Below are 17115 nucleotides of genomic sequence, written 5' to 3'. Positions count from 1 at the left end.
AGACCACAAACACACACTCCTAGTTTATCCTTAATAATAATAATAATAATAATAAATTGAAAACAAGTTAATTTAACGAGAAAAAAATACTCGTTCAGAGCCAGCCTAGTTATTTATATATACTATAATATACACATTCCCTCTCCTCCCCCCTCCTCTATTTTCTTCTATTCCGTCCTCTTCAATACTATTTTAGTTTAACAGCTTCATTTTTTTTTTCAATTGTTCTCTCTTTTAATGCATGAATCAAAAGAGGGACATACTCAATAAACACATGACGTGCATTTGGCGCGAGGAAGTTGAGAAGGCAATGAAGTGACGCCCATACCTCCCCCCACACACACACACACTGTTCCCTAACATGGAGCCTTACGGTTTAGATTCCCCCTCCAATAATGTTATTGATCAAAGATGAGGGTCCGAGACGGGCTCTTAATGGACCATGTCACTTGCCGCTGCCAAGCAGACGTCAAACAATAAAAAGTCGTTTGTCTTGCATGCAGTCTATATTTGGAGGCAATTTTCTATTCCAAGGCTTGGCTGAAATTACGAATCAATTTTTTTTTTAGCGGACCCCGAAAGGGGATAAGACGCTATTAGTTTTGTGTGGAATGTCTGTCTGTCCGTCCGTCCGTCCCGTTTAGATCTCGTAAACTGGAAAAGATAGTGAAAATCCGACATCTTAATATTTTAGACCATTCAAAGTTCTGATGCAACTGCTACTTTTTTCTTTTCTGAAAACAATAATTCTAAGCAGTGTTTTAATAAAAATACACCACTTTTAGTACTATTCACTATTAATAGTAACAAACACGGAAGGCTCTTTAGTAGTGGAGATGACTATTTACCATATTTTAAACAAATTTATGCAAATGGTTTTAGTTTTTTTGTCAAAAAAATTTTTTTTTTAACATTTGTATTGCTAAGTTATGTAAGTTCTATCATACCAACTACTACATTTACAAAAACAAAAATGTTTACTTTTTTTAAAAGAGAAAAAATCTATTTAGCATGCATATAAGTTGGACATAATTTATAACAACAATTAATAAGTAGTTTACTCATATTATCGCATAAACTACAGCTCTGCACAATACCCATAAAACATCTAACCATGGAACTATACTAATGGAACACCAGCTTCGAGTTTTTTACAAAGGCAAAGAGAGTCGAAGTGCTGTCGCGCATCTTTTTTCGCGCACCATACCATTGTGCTAATATTAGAAGATATTACGTCATTGTTTGTTGTTTATGTTTTATGCGAAAGCAAAGAATCGGACGGAAATAAAAGTTAGTTATATATGTCTACCTTGATAAAGACAGTCTCGTTATTATCATTATTAATTAGTAACGTCTACAGTAATTTATTATTAATCTGTGACAACAGAACATGGTGTCAGAAGTGGGATAAATACCCCGATAAGCGGACTGCTTTATTCGCCATCACAACTGCTGATGAGTAGAAGTCTTAGGGACATCATTCCAACTAATCCCAAACTATTGAAACCATCGGTAGCTGAAAATGCAGAGACATTGCTCAACGAACGACAGAGGAAAAGCAAAGTGAAATACGATTCAAAAGCAAGGTTACCTAAAGACTACTCTGTCGGGGAGAAGGTGAGAGTTCCTCTAGGACAAACATGGCAGAAAGCAGTCGTCATTAAGAAAAATCCGTCACCCAGATCTTACATCATAAAGACAAATGATGGGAAAACATACAATGGTTTTTAAACAAGAGCTACGAAGAAGACATCTCTGGGTACTATGACACCGACGAAGACAATGAACAGCAAACTGTTAGAACAAACGAAACAGACAATTATAAACCAACATCTAGAGAACTTGCTGTGCCGGTCAAGACAACCAGAAGTGGTCGAGTTGTCAAAATTCCTAGTAAATATAAGTATTAAGAACTTTAAAAGGAAGGATGTGATAATAGCTTCAAAAGGAAGGATGTGCTAATATTAGAAGATATTACGTCATTGTTTGTTGTTTATGTTTTATGCGAAAGCAAAGAATCGGACGGAAATAAAAGTTAGTTATATATGTCTACCTTGATAAAGACAGTCTCGTTATTATCATTATTAATTAGTAACGTCTACAGTAATTTATTATTAATCTGTGACAACAGAACAACCATTTTGAAAAATCGATGATGATGCCAAAGAAGAAATTTACTCCGAGAGTCACTTGGATTGACCTGCATTGAGAGTAAAACTTCCTTACTCTATATTTTATTAGATCTGTAAAAACTTTATCCATTTTCTGACCATCTGATAAAATAGATCAAATTTCCCTGAATAAGAGATCGTCACAAAAGTTTGTTTTTTTTCGATCACCCTATAAAATGCCACTTTTTTTCCAAAAAATAGAATCTAAATTTCGAAAATACTATCTTTCAGTGTTTCTGTGTTTGGTTTATTTACACTAAATCTGGATGAAGACCTGTCTACCGTTCCGCTAAATGCGTATTTGTTACGATATACTAAATTGCACGAAATAAAAATAGGAGGCCTAATACAGTTTTGACACTCCAAGCTACGCATTTCTAATAGGTTTTTTTTATTATTATTATCGAAAGGACTAGGCTATAGGCATACACGTCTCGTGGGAAACAAAGAAAAAGTTAATCTTAGTAACATTGTAGCCTAAATAAAATGACAAAAAAAAAACAACAAAAAAACTATAGCCTAATCTAAAATGAAATAGATCTAGAGCTAGATTTTCTTGGACGAATGATATAAAATAAGTATAAATAATAAGTCATATGATACAGATGTAAATAAACAAATACTGATGGAGTCATTCTTTAATCAATTATTAGAATTACTTGACTACCAACTGGGTATTTTTATTGCCAAAATACAATGTATTTTATGTGCATTTATTAAAAACAACAACCAAAAATTAAGCGTTTGACGCAACTAGATCTAATATTAGTAATTATATAGATTCTAGTTCTAGATCCAGAAAGCTACTTCTCTAATTCAGTTTTCTAGTTTAATTCTAGTTAAATCTAGATGTGTAGACCAGTAGATCTAAATCTAGCCATGGTTTTTGTCATGGAATAGATTTATAAAAATTCAGCCGCCTACTGATCACGATATGACAGATACTCTCTCTTCTACTAGTAGTGACTAGACTCTACTTCTAGATCTAGATGATTACTAGATCACAGTAAAACTCAATGTGTACTTCCGACTTTAGCTCAACAAACAAGTCTACTCCAAAGTATAGATCTACTAGTAAAGTCACAAAGTGTAAAGGATCATTATATATTCACATAAAAAAAATTTATAGGCCTAAATGAATCGAATAATCAGTCACTAATTTGACTAATCTATATTGTTTGTTTTTTTTAAATGGCAAGTGTTATTGATGACTTCTGACTTGTAAACCAGTTGCAGAGATTCTAGTTTTTATTTTGATGACATGTTACGATATATCAATGATATTTAGATAAACGCAAGTACCTAGTGGAACAGACAGAAGGACCATTTAATATAAGGCAAAGAAGTAAGATGTTTATAATCCATCAAACTCACAGAGGTCTTGTGTCATTTGTGACGGCATTTCATGCATTTACAGAAGCTACAAACTACGCTACAAAAATGATAGGCTTGTCTTTGATTCCGAAGACTTATGAGGAATGCTATGTTTCCAGTGGCTACTCAGCCCCAGCTGTGACCTACATATTATGCCACACTGAGCACAGGCATAACCATTGTCCACCTGTGGTAGAATCAGTTGTTTTTTCTTTTTGCCGTCTACCCTCGGCAATTAATTTTCATTGGTGTATACCACACCTTTGTAAGTGACCTCCAGCTGTCTCTTTCTGAAGCTGTATGCAACCAGGTGCTCTCTTATTCTATATCAGTTAAAGCAAGTTGGCGCCTAAGCTTGTCTTTAAAGCATTTCTGTGGTACCTCTTTATGTGCATATGACATGTTAGGCAAATAGGTTTTGCCTATCGGAAGGCCATTTCGGAAAGTATAGGTGTTTAAAATGAAACTCCAAATATCTGTATTTCCAGTTACCAAGAAAATAAGCTTCGGTTTCAAAGAGACGACACTGGCATTTCAGCTAAGACGATCAGTAAAATTTATAGCAACTTTAATTGCAGTCCACCAAACAAGATAAAATGAAACAAGTGTGGCTTCAATAGCATTGATGATATTTAGTTTACTTTTATCTCATTTACTAGTATTTCTATTTCATTGACTAAGGTTTTTTTTTGTCAAATATGCATAAGTACATATACTAGCTCCTGCAATTTGATGAAAAATAATAATTAAATTGTGTGTAGTCTGTATACGAATGTTTATAAGAGATCACACTTTAGCTTAATTTACTTAATTTCAAAACTATGATTTTGTGTTCTGACTCTACTCTAAATAAATTATATTTTATTTTAAGAATGCAAAGTTGGAAATTCTGTTCTGATGAAAAAAAAAATTAAACTAAAGTAGATGTTTATGGTATCTTTGTATTTATTTTTAAATTATTTATTCATTAAAAATTAATTGCTCATTAACATTTACTTGAAGTAAAGATCAAAAACACAAATTCAATACATGATCAGCTTTCAATTCATGCAGATCACAGCCCATCACTTAAATGTATTTACTGTCAATTCTACACACTATTCATTTCAAAATGTTGCTTTAAATTGTTAAATGACACAATCAAAGTACTGGTACCTCACATTGATGTAGGCCTAAAGCAGCTGAAATAATAACAAATTTTCATTCAAAAACTTGTACTGTCATTTATTTATTATATTTATGACTTGTTAAAACTAATGACCTGTATCATCATCATCATCATTGGCCTCCTTCAGTCGTATGGTTCATCTCAGAGCACATTTCCTCATGTGGCTGTGGAGCCCTATTTTGGAGAGACACTCCAGTCCACAAATATCGCAGGTTAAGGTGGCTTTTGCTTCGGTGGTAGAGGAGCTGGCCGTTTTTCGGATTGTACGTTTTTCTTCCTGAGCTGAGACCCATGTACTTTCACTGTCCATAGCTTTCTTGGTCACTGTCTCTCTCCATCTGGTGCGGTCTATAGCTATGTCTTCTCATTGTCAGTATTGATGTTCACTGAGTTGAGGTCACGTTTTATTACATCTATGTAACGGAAGTGGGGGGGACCAGTTTTTCTTGTGCCAGTCGCGTGTTAAAACTAATGACCTGTATATATAATTGATTAAGCAGGAGCATCAACAAATCTTGAACAATAATTGTCTACAGAAAAACTTTATTCTTATCCAAACAATATACATTTACAATGTATTTAAACGAGTTAATTTATATTTATACAAATCTATATGGCCTAAAGATTATAGCGCATTTTGATGTGTGAATACCAAGTTACATTATTACATGAAAATAGTGTACTCATTTTTTAATTATTCTGGGTAATAAAAATAAAAAACTAATGATACAATAAAATTGAAGCATTAGTCAAATAAAAAAAAAATTCACTCAAGATCTATGTGAACTCTATGCTTGAAAAAGATCATTTTGAAATTAATTTATAAAAAAATTATGGTTCTTTAGTCAATGGAATGATAGCAGCAATTATTTAACAATTTCATGATTATCCATTCATTTCAATATACTTATAACTGAAAAATAATTCATAAGGTTTAGATACAACCATTTGAAATAATGATTATAATTTTTTTCTTTATTTGCTTAATTCAAATCTAATATAAACAAGATTTCCTCTGTCAAGAAACTTATGAGGGAACAACATGCATGTTCTTCTCAGTAAGTTTTACAAAGGGAATTAAGAATATTTAATTGATGTTGCTTTTTTTTGCCAACATTTTAAACCTTCACACCCTAATAATAGGCAGCATTTACAGACCTCCAAATTCTAGTTTAGAATACATGCAGGAACTATGTAATCAGATTACTACACTTAAAGAGACAAATAAAAATGCAGTTTTTTGGATTATGGGTGATTTCAACCTACCTGATATAAATTGGAAAACACTAACCATAGATAAACACCAAAACCTTAAGGACATAAATGAGCTTCTCATAGAAACTTTACACAACCTAAGTTTAGATCAAATCATTAAAAAGCCAACTAGATTAAACAACACATTAGATCTCTTCTTAACCAACAGACCTGGATTAGTAGTTGATTATGATATTATCCCTGGTCTATCAGACCATGAGATCATAAAAATACACAGTCAGATAAAAGCAGTAGCCAATACAAAACCCAAAAGAAAAATCTTACTCTGGAATAAATGTAACCTAACACAACTACACCAAGCTGCATTAAACTTTCAACAAACATTCTTATTAGAAAAAGACATTAACCAACCAGTTGATGACCTCTGGAATTTCATTAAAAACCATCTTAAAAGCATTATAGAAAATCATATACCAACTAAATACACATCAAACAAAATAAATAAATGCTGGTTTAATAATAAACTAAAGAAGCTTTGTAAACAGAAGGAAAACCTATATAGAAAATTTAAAGAAACTAATGCAGAAAGAGTTTACAAAAAGTATATAAAAATTAAACACTTAACCCAAAAAGTAAGCAGACAGCTGCAGAGTGAATACATAAACAATGTAATATCTAAAGATAACAACAAAAACCTATGGTCATACATTAAGTCTAAGAAAATGGAAACAACAGGCGTAGCGCCATTAAAAGATGAACATAACATAATACATAATGATAATGAAACTAAAGCAAACATCCTAAACAAATACTTTGCATCAGCATTCTCAGCCCCAGGAGACAAAGACATATTACTGAATTTGAACCAAGTAGACAACATAGAAGATATAGTAGTACAAGAAAATGGAATTCAAAAACTATTAGCCAACACCAAACCAAATAAAGCTTCTGGACCTGATGGTATTCCAGCTAGATTACTCAAAGAACTAAGTAATGAGTTAGCCCCAGTGTTCAAAATACTCTTTCAGGCTTCACTTAACCAGGGCAGAGTACCAAAGGACTGGAAAGAAGCTAATGTCACCCCCCTATTTAAAAAAGGAGAAAAATCTGACCCAGGAAACTACAGACCAGTATCACTTACCAGCATCACATGTAAAATCCTAGAACACATAATATGTAGCAACATCATAAACCACTTAGACAAACAAAATGTCCTCACACCATACCAACATGGCTTTAGGAAATATAGATCATGTGAAACACAACTAATAGGACTAATTGATGATTTTTCAAAAGGTTTAGATAATAGTGAACAAATAGATGCTATCTTACTAGATTTTTCTAAGGCTTTTGACAAAGTTCACCACCATAGTTTGCTTAAAAAATTAAAATATTTCGGCATTAATGGTCCACTGCATCAGTGGATTAAGGACTTTCTGATAGGGAGAGAACAAACTGTAATAATAAATGGCTCTAAATCAACACCAATAACAGTAAACTCAGGTGTACCTCAAGGAACAGTCTTGGGTCCACTACTATTTTTAATTTACATAAATGATTTACCAAATTGCATTAGTTCAGGAACAAAAGTCAGATTATTTGCAGACGATTGCATAATATATAGAACAATAAAAACAACACAAGACACAGATATTTTACAAAGAGAATTAGATGAATTACAGAAATGGGAATCAAATTGGAGCATGTCTTTCCACCCAGAAAAATGTCAGTTATTAAGAGTAACAAAAAAACTAAAACAAATTAATTCCACTTATCTTATTCATGGCAAACCAGTAACACAGACTAAAAACGCAAAATACCTAGGTGTTATAATAAATGAAAAACTGTCATGGAATCCACATATTGATGAAACTACAAAAAAATCAAACAAAGCATTAGGATTTATTAAAAGAAATTTCTATAAATCAAATAAGAACATAAAACTAAAATGTTATTTAACTTTGGTTAGGCCAATAATAGAATATGCATCCTCCGTCTGGGACCCCTCAACTCAAGAAAACATTAAGAAACTAGAACAGACACAAAATAGAGCAGTGCGATTCATAACAAACGAATATTCACATTTGACTAGAGTAACACCTTTAGTAAAATCACTAAATTTAGAAAGCCTTCAGGACAGAAGGCTCAAAAGTAAAGTAGCAATCATACATAAAACACTGAACCATAATCTTCAAATACAAAAACAAAATTTAATAAAATACTCTGAAAGACACAAAGATAAAGGCACATTCCTCGTCCCATATGCTAGGACAAATTTGTACAAATACTCCTTCTTCCCTAGTGCTATTAGAGCATGGAATGGGTTGCCTGAGCTAGCCAGGAAAACCAGTGACTTGGCAGAATTTAAGTCATTGGTTAATATGCATGACTAAATGCATGACGCGTAGGACGTAATCATCTTCTTTTTTGAAGTAACGTCTGTATTATATAAGATAAGATAGTTTTAAGGAGAATGCACCATATTTTATTACTTTTGTTAGATTCTTATTTTGATTTTAAAAAAGTAAAATTTCCCTTACATATCTTGCAATCTATAGGGCAGATGATAAAGTTTATCAGTTTATGTGCCCCATGGTTAGCGAGGGTGTCATGTACCCAGCACAACAACCAACCACCTTTTGAAAAAAAATCCCATTTCAGACCTCACAGTCTATAGGGCAGATGATGTTAAGGTCATTTGATTCTTTGGCCAGTGCATCATGTGGCCAGCACAACAACGAACGATCTTTACTTTCCAAAACGAAAGTCAGGTACCCATTAGAGTTAGGTGGACTCAGGGGCACCCAAAAATCTAAAAATTTTTAATCTGAGTCTTCACAGAGATTCAAACCCATGACTTAACCATTCAGCCATGGATCCCCAAACCGCCTTTACCTATTCCTTACTATTGCCATGTATCCATTAGAGCTTGGTGGACTTGGATACCAGTCTTAATCGAACCCAGGAACCCTCAGTTCAGAAGCCAAGTGCTTTACCACTCATCCACTGCACTCCCTCTTGTATAGTTTGTTTTTTTGTTGTTTTTGTTGTTGTTTAATAAGAGAACAAGTTTGAATGTTGTACATGTTTTGGATGTTCTCCTAGTCCGAACCTCCTGCAGGATGACGGGGGATGGGAGCGGGCAGGGTTTGAACCCGGGACCATCGACCAGTCCGAACGACAGTCCAGCGCTCAAACCGCACGACCAGGGTTCTTTTTAATGTAAGTCTGTAATAAGCCACTATCCTGTTTTATTTATTTGTATTTTGTTCTTACAATGTATATATTATTTCATTGCTATCTTTATCAAATATTTAAAATTAAAATTACGAATAAGGAAAAAAAAAAGAAACAACTTTCGTTTTGACCAGCATTAAATAAGTCCCAATCGTCTTCATCATCATCCATTTCGCTGGAGATTTTAGGGTAGGATTGTTAGCGAAGTACATTTCTGGCTAGTCTTTGCTTACATCTTTTTACATTCATTCTTATCTTCAACAGACTCGCATCTTAAACGAAATCAAAGTATTTTCCTTAGCTCATGGTGTCTCTGCTGGGACTAAATGGTGAGGGGTCATTCATAGAATTGTTGATCGCTCTTCCGATCTCATTTATTTAGAAATACATTTCAACATTCTTCGCGGATCTCGTTTTTCATGCTTTGATTTTGGAAGCCCCTCATAAACTATGTCTTTTTGGCAATTTCTTTGAAGTAGAGTTTCAGAGTTACCCCCCCCCCTTTTGAACGGGGGTCTGCCTACGATTAGGCAGCAACACAGGCGACTTACCTTAATCCATACATTTCTCTTGGCATGGTCTGTGTGCCAGTTGCTGATATCCAAATAAAATGATAACCAAACTATGTTCTATGCAAAACAAGTCGCGGTTCTGCTACTGCACTCCTGGGAACACTAGCTTGGCTACCTGTGAGTGCAAGAATAGATCACAAGGTGACCACAAAGTGACTTCAGTGTAACATACCTTGGTAAAGTGATCATAGAGCCATGCGGGGCCGGACTGGGTGTTAATATCGGTCCTGGCATTACCACTTTCAGTCAGGGTGTTTCAAGGTCACTGCTAGTCACCGAGAAGTACATAGAAGCCTAATTCATTAGGCGCTGGTCGTGTGTTTGTGTATGTGTGAGTATTGTTCGTGTTTGCATCTATGTATAGATTGGTATAGTCGTAGAGCAGAGGTGGCCAATTTCCATTTGTTTGGACCAATAAAATGTTCTCAAGATTCGTGAATCGGTTGTTCCCAAATGGTGATGAAATCTGTAATTCTGCTGCATCTCTTAGCAGGGGATTCAGCAATTAGTCATTAGCATCTCTCAATTCTTATTCTCTACACCTTTCTCTGTCCTTAAATGCGTCAACGTGTGATTTGTGAAAGATATAGAATAAAAATAATATAATATAGTAAAATAATATAATGCACATTTGATTGGACGCGCTTTCTTTGAATCAATTTTGGTAACAGTGGATCTATAGATTATTATAATATAATACTAACGAGAAATTCGTTACTGATTTATAAGCTCAGCGTCTCATTATAGATTCACCCGAGTATATTCACACTAATGCAACTTCTACAGGACTATACAAAATATATAACTTGTTAAAATCACTTTGTGTATATTGAGGATTGTAAAATTATACATTGTTAAGCTTCAATGTGTGTTAGTAATTTGCATTTGTGTCTGAACATTGATGTGTGATACTATTCTCTTGTGTATGTATTCACATTGATGTGTGATACTATTCTCTTGCAGACACTGTGTATGTATTAACTTTGATGTGTGATACTATTCTGTTGTGTATGTATTCACATTGATGTATTGTTATCTTGCAGATGTTTTGAACGATGCTGTGTTTGATGAAAACCACGACGACGTGGTGATTGTAAAAGACATTGAAATGTTCTCCTTGTGTGAACACCATTTGGTCCCTTTCATGGGCAAGGTAAGTAGTTTTGTTTGTTTACTGATTACTGAGGGGCCTCCGAACCACAGGTCACTTTCAACAATGTTAAAGGCAGTAGCAATGTGGGCTATTTTCTTCGTTGTGTTCTGCATATGATTGTGTTTATTACTTTTAATATTTTATTTTCCTGTTTCATGTTAAGTCGGTGTTGGAATCATTTAGAAGTGTGTATTTTTCATGTCAGACATTGCATTCGGTATCCCAACTAGAGATTCGAATCGAAGCCATATCATAACATTCAGGTTCGGTTCGACTAGATTTAATTTTGATTTCGGTTCGGTTCAATGAGTATGGTTCGGTTTGTTCAGATTGGTTTCAGTTCGATGTTATGAAATATGGCAATAGCCAAACTAAGTAGATGTATTAATGTTCAATTCAATGTATTAGTTTAAACACTTGAGAAATGTGAGCATTTCATGTTTCTGGGTTTAGCCTAGCTCTAAAATCGCTCATTGTCACTCTCCACACTGATAACGCGTTCACTGGCGCCACTTTTAGCAATCGATGCCATCACCGGAATGTTAAAAACAACAACAACATACTCTTTCGAAATTCGCAAGGCATCGCAGTCAGTCAGTCAGTCAGTCAAGAGCAGTGCCTAGTATTTGTCAAGTTCCCGTCTCGTATCATTACTATCAGCAGTAGACAAATGAGTTACGGTTGTCTAAAGTCTGCTAGTAAATTATATGATCCAGGATCAGCTTTAGTCTTTTTGTAAAGAGGCTATTGACTGAGTTTACTAAAAAAGTCTTTATATGTACTATCTGAGTGCTTAGATTCCACATAATGTGTGAAAAGACTTAATTTTTCCTACCATATTACTTGTATATTTATAGCTTTTATATAGCGCTACTTTCATGCTTATAGCATGCTCAGGATGCTTTGGTCCAATCCCATTTGTGGACCAGTGGGGGTGGGGGGTGGGGGGTATCTAGGAGTTGGTTTTCCGTGCTGCCTTTAGGCGCTTAGTAAACACAACTCTGCCCGAGTCGGGTGTCGAACCTCGAGCCAAGCCAAGTTCAAGCGCACTAAGCCTCTCGACCACGCTTCCCACCAATAAAAAAAATTCGCGATCTCAATAGAGAACTATTTTAACAAGTGCTGAAAGTTGGTACAAAGGAATATTTGTCATCCAAGCTGGGCAGAAAAGCTGCCATTAAATCAGGCTTAGTGTCTAAATCATTGATCTTACACGGATTAATGGACGACCAAGTCGTATTGGCTTTATATCATGGGATGTGGGCACATGGCTATGTGACAGTTGCCTTGTGAAATGGATGCAGACATTTAACGACGTCACTCAACAATTGTTCTTTAACATTGTTCAGGTGCTCAAGTTTGTCTGTTTGGACATTTTTGAATATTCCGACGAGTAGTTACATTCTGTTTCAGGGGGTGTTCTAGTTCCTTTTTTCCTACCACTTCGTAGGAAGTCTTGGTCACTAAGTGGGCCATTCAGCACCAGCACAGAGTATGACCCGCAGAGCTAATTGTAACAGCGTTGCGATAAGAGAATTTTATATTACTTCCATTATCAGTAACAATAACAAAATGTCAAATTATAGTCTCAGTAAGAAGATTTTTAAGAATCTATTGTCTTTGCTTTTACGGCAACGCCAGTTTTAGACTCAAATATTCCATTTGCTTATAAGGCAATACTTGCTGTTATTTGAAACGAAAAATGTGTTCATGTGACTACGTTCTTTTGGCGTAAGACCGTTTGTTTCAGTTTGATTCGTACCGATCAGTTATAAACTTCCTATTTCGGTTGATTCGTTTGTGAGGTTCGTTTTTCATCCCTACTCCTACTCCTACATTCTCTATTGCCTGAAATGCGTCCTTTTTTTTTAAATTTTGTTTTCTATTTCTGTAGTACCGATATGAATTGTTTGGTCAGATCATTGTTATTTCTGTAGTGCCGATATGAATTGTTTTGTCAGATCATTGTTATTTCATTTTTATAAGCTAATACTTCGTTTGAAACAGATGACTTGTAGCAGTTTTCTACCGAGAGATCGATAGCTACAATGAACAGTGGATTTAGAGTTTGTCAAGTTAAATCAGATGTCCTTTATGGTTCGAGATGACCGCATCCCTTTTATGAACCCTGTGACCCGGGAAAGGCTTTTATCCCGTGGCCAGGATGAGAAATTGGCTCTTCACCAACTCCTCTGCAAGGAGTCCCCCCGCAACCAGGTGATCATGTAATCACACCCGGCTTGTCATGTTGCGAGGTCATCCAAGCCCCGACATGAGTTCCTCCCCTCATGCGGGGCTGGAGGCCCAAGCCCCACTTGAGGGCCCACTTTATGCCTATACTGTCCTATCGCACCCGTGAGGGGACCATCACCACTCGTATGGCCCCCCGTTTGGGAACGGGGCTCTGAAGATTTCGGACTGGTTAGCAAGCCTTTTTCACATCCCCACGACGTGCAGGTACACTCGCTAGAGCATACCGTGGTAGCTCACTGGGAGCCATGTTAACTCTCGTTCTTAGCCTATCTACTTCCTCGGTCGGACGTTTCCACGGAGGTGCCACGATGAGGCGACGGGAGCTGGTAATCCTCCGTTGTCAAGTTGAAGACAGCTGTTAAAGTTATTTAGACAAGAATTGTGTTCAAACAAATGGGTAACATCCAGTGGCTGCTGAACAAGTCACTTTCTCGGTGTTGCATTTCTTTTTTTTTTTTTTCCTGTTGTTGAATGTTTCCAAAAATAATTGTTCCGTTGCTTCTCCCATAATTTCAATGTTCCTTTTTGTGCGAGAATATCCGTTTTGTAATTACAATCAATCTGTTGTTGGAGATACTGTTCAACCGTTGTATCGGAATATTAACAAAGTCTAGACAGCTGTATTGTCATTATGTCCGAAATATCTCCCATCTTGCTCCGGAACTAGTTCCTCTGATCACGGGATTGCCCCGCAATCTGCATATTCATTGCCTTCCCACTCCCATAGTTTCTCTAAAGCGTCACCGCGTGAGCCAAAGTCCTAGCCCCTAATTATTGATTCGATCATGTATGTATGAATACCGACATATAGCCATGCTGCCTTTATTGACCTATGCATGAATGTTGGCCAGGTTTGAATACAGACGTCAAAAATATGTGAGCTCGTAGAAACATTTCAAATGTTATTATCTGTCAGTGTTGTTCAGAATAATAACAGCATCTCCGTATTTATAAGCTTTTGTTAGCGGCCCCCGAAAGGGGAAAGACCCTATTAGTTTTGTGTGAAATGTCTGTCCGTCCGTCCCGTTTAGATCTCGTAAACTAGAAAAGATAGTGAAAATCCGACAATATTTTAGACCATTCAAAGTTCTGATGCAGGGGCAACTTACTTTTTTCTTTTCTCAAAGCGAAACATCTAATTTTTAAAACACGTATGTAAGCAGTTTTTCATAAAAAATACACCACTTTTACAGCTATTAACTATTAAACACTCAAATACTTGAGGCTCTTTATTAGAAGGGACGACAGTTTTCCATATTTTTTAACACATTATGCAAACGGTTGTAAATTTTTTGTCAAAAATTTATAAGTTCTGTAAGTTCTTTTATACTAAGTACTATATTTACACACAAACAAATGTTTACTATTTTTTTAAAGAGAAAAATCTATTTAGTATGCATTATAAGTTATACATAATTTAAAACGAATAGTAATCTTGTAAACTGCATTTTACAGAAATATTTATGTGTTTCCTGAGGATTAAAAAAAATATAATTCAGTGGCTAAATATTGGAATATGTTATTCACAATTGATGAATAGATCTATATATATAAATATTTTAAAAAATATTTCGGCTAAGCATGTTTTAATTTTTTAATGAAATTTTACAAATAGTCCAAAACGTTACATCATATTTATATTAAAAGCAGTTGTGAAACCTTACTTTCAGCTGAATAATATCTACATGTATATAAACACTGCTTTGATTTAAAAAAAAAAAGAACTTTTGAAAACAATTAGATCAATTATAAGACATCAGATATGCTAGGGGAGGCGCGGTGGCTGAGCGGTAAAGCGCTTGGCTTCCGAACCGGGGGTCCCGGGTTCAAATCCTGGTGAAGACCCGGATTTTCAACTTCGGAATCCTTGGGTGCCTCTGAGTCCACCCAGCTCTAATGGGTACTTGACATTAGTTGGGGAAAAGTAAAGGTGGATGGTCTTTGTGCTGGCTACATGTCACCCTCGTTAACCGTAGGCCACAAAAACAGATGAACTTTACATCATCTGCCCTATAAACCACAAGGTCTGAAAGGGGAACTAGTTAGGCCAGGTTCACATCTAACTTTACATTCACTTTCACCTATCCTTTGATCTGCTAGACCGTTGGGGCACTACACAAGATCTGTCAACCTTCTTTTTCCATTCTTATGTCATTTGTCTTTGATATAATTTCATTCGGATGTTCTTTCTGAAAATATTGAAGCCTGCCTGGGTGGACCACTTCGGGTGCCGATTTTGAGTTTGTGTTTCCACACAAACTGTCTTTGTAACCTTGTTGTTGTTGTTTTAAAGCGTCGCTCATACACAATCTACCAAACTTACTACACAGTTAAATTTTAACGAGTTTCATCACTCTTTTGAGTTTCCCTACAGTTTATATTTGCTTTTTGAAACGTTTTGTATTAAACTTGTCTTTGAATTTCTTTTCTCACCTCAATAGGAAGGAAACGTTTACGAATAAATGTCTGTAAGGGGAGAGTTATAAATTATATCTATTTGCAATTTAATCTACAGCTAGACATATCATAGTAATATTGTGCAAATGCGTTTTATTTTTTTCTTAGGGCTACTAGAATTCACAGGTCGAAAAGAATCAATTGTATCAAACTCGTAAGTTTAAATCAGTGGTTCCCAAACTTTTTTGTCTTGTAGACCCCTTGACACGTTTTCTGGTTTTCTGTAGACCCCCTGCATATCTTGCAATTTTTTGCAAATTCATTGCCATTTTTAAAAAAACTTATTTCTAACTGTAGTGAGTTGAAGAGATTAAAATTATTTAAAGCTACAATAAATGTATAGAGATCTATTATTTTTTATTGATAAAATTAAAATTTAAACCAATTAAAATAACAATTAATATGTACTGCAGGAACCCCTAAACGCGCTGGAAATGTGTTTTTTTTTAGGATATGCATCTGTTGCTACGGATATTATGTTTCATAAAGGAATTTGTTGTTCTATAAAGTAGACATTCAAACATTAAATATTAATTAATCAAATGATTTGGCTTAAGTATCATTGTAAACGTTTTTGCAAAGAGTAGTCTCCAGTGTATCTCTTGATCTTTCACGTCTCGCTCAAATATTGGTTTCACGGAACTATTTTTTACTAACAGGAGAAGGGGCAAAAATGAGTAAGTGGCGCCTAAACCAGTACGCTTCGAGCAGAAAGGGCTCATTAGCCTTGGCTTGCCACCCACCTAGTTGATGGAAAACTGAATTCAAACCTCTGCTGCCTTGCAGTTAAACCCAAACATGGGAAAGCTTCTTGGAAGGAAAAATATGCAGCACACAACGTTTACCCTGTCAAAGCCTGTGACGCCGCTGATCCAAAACTATATATATGTCATTTGCAAAGAATTACATAAGAAGCTTTTAATTTTATAACTCATGCCACCGATCAGCCCTTGAACTGTATTGTTGTTTAATGAAATTCTTTTAAAAACATCAGATGTAGGTTTGTGTAAAACAGTTTTTACAACTACAACGGCTGGTAAAATGACTAGTTTTACCTTTTGTGTTTTGCGTAAGTAAAGAGATATTGTAAGACTCTCACAAACCATCATCTGCTCTATGTGATGTCGAAGAGAGATTTTGTGGGTCTATTATTAACTTTGAGTGTTCGAAAGTTTTTCAAATCTGTATCTATTTTGACAGGGTGGCATTGTCTCAGATGATCCTCCAATCATATCGTCATAAAAAGGCAACCGCTTGTTTATTAAGGAAGAAATGAATCCCAATTTTAAATAATCATTGCTGTACAACCCATATTTCTTTTTGTTAGACAGTTACATATGAATAAATTAAGCTATTAAAAAAAAAGTATAGAGATTAAATACAACAATTTTTTGTTTGAATAGCAGGATAAATATTTAAATGATTGATTAAGGTACAAATCATATATTAATGTTTGAAAGAATTACATTAATGGGATGTAAAAGTTAGTCACGACCTGATTAAATGAAATCTATT

General features: G+C 35.1%; 1 protein-coding gene across 1 annotated transcript in view; it reads left to right on the top strand.

Annotated features, from left to right (window-relative positions):
- LOC106057118 (GTP cyclohydrolase 1-like) overlaps nucleotides 1-17115 on the top strand; it is a 59957-nt gene that overhangs the window by 6759 nt on the left and 36083 nt on the right. Inside the window, exon 2 of the mRNA XM_056023789.1 lies at nucleotides 10781-10890. Within this exon, the coding sequence (XP_055879764.1) occupies nucleotides 10781-10890 (110 nt within the window). The remainder of the gene's footprint in view (nucleotides 1-10780; nucleotides 10891-17115) is intronic.

Source organism: Biomphalaria glabrata, chromosome 3, assembly GCF_947242115.1.
Source record: "Biomphalaria glabrata chromosome 3, xgBioGlab47.1, whole genome shotgun sequence".
Classification (NCBI taxonomy): Eukaryota; Metazoa; Mollusca; class Gastropoda; family Planorbidae; genus Biomphalaria; species Biomphalaria glabrata.
The sequence above is the reverse complement of the archived record's forward strand: the minus strand, read 5'-3'. Positions and strand labels throughout refer to the sequence as shown.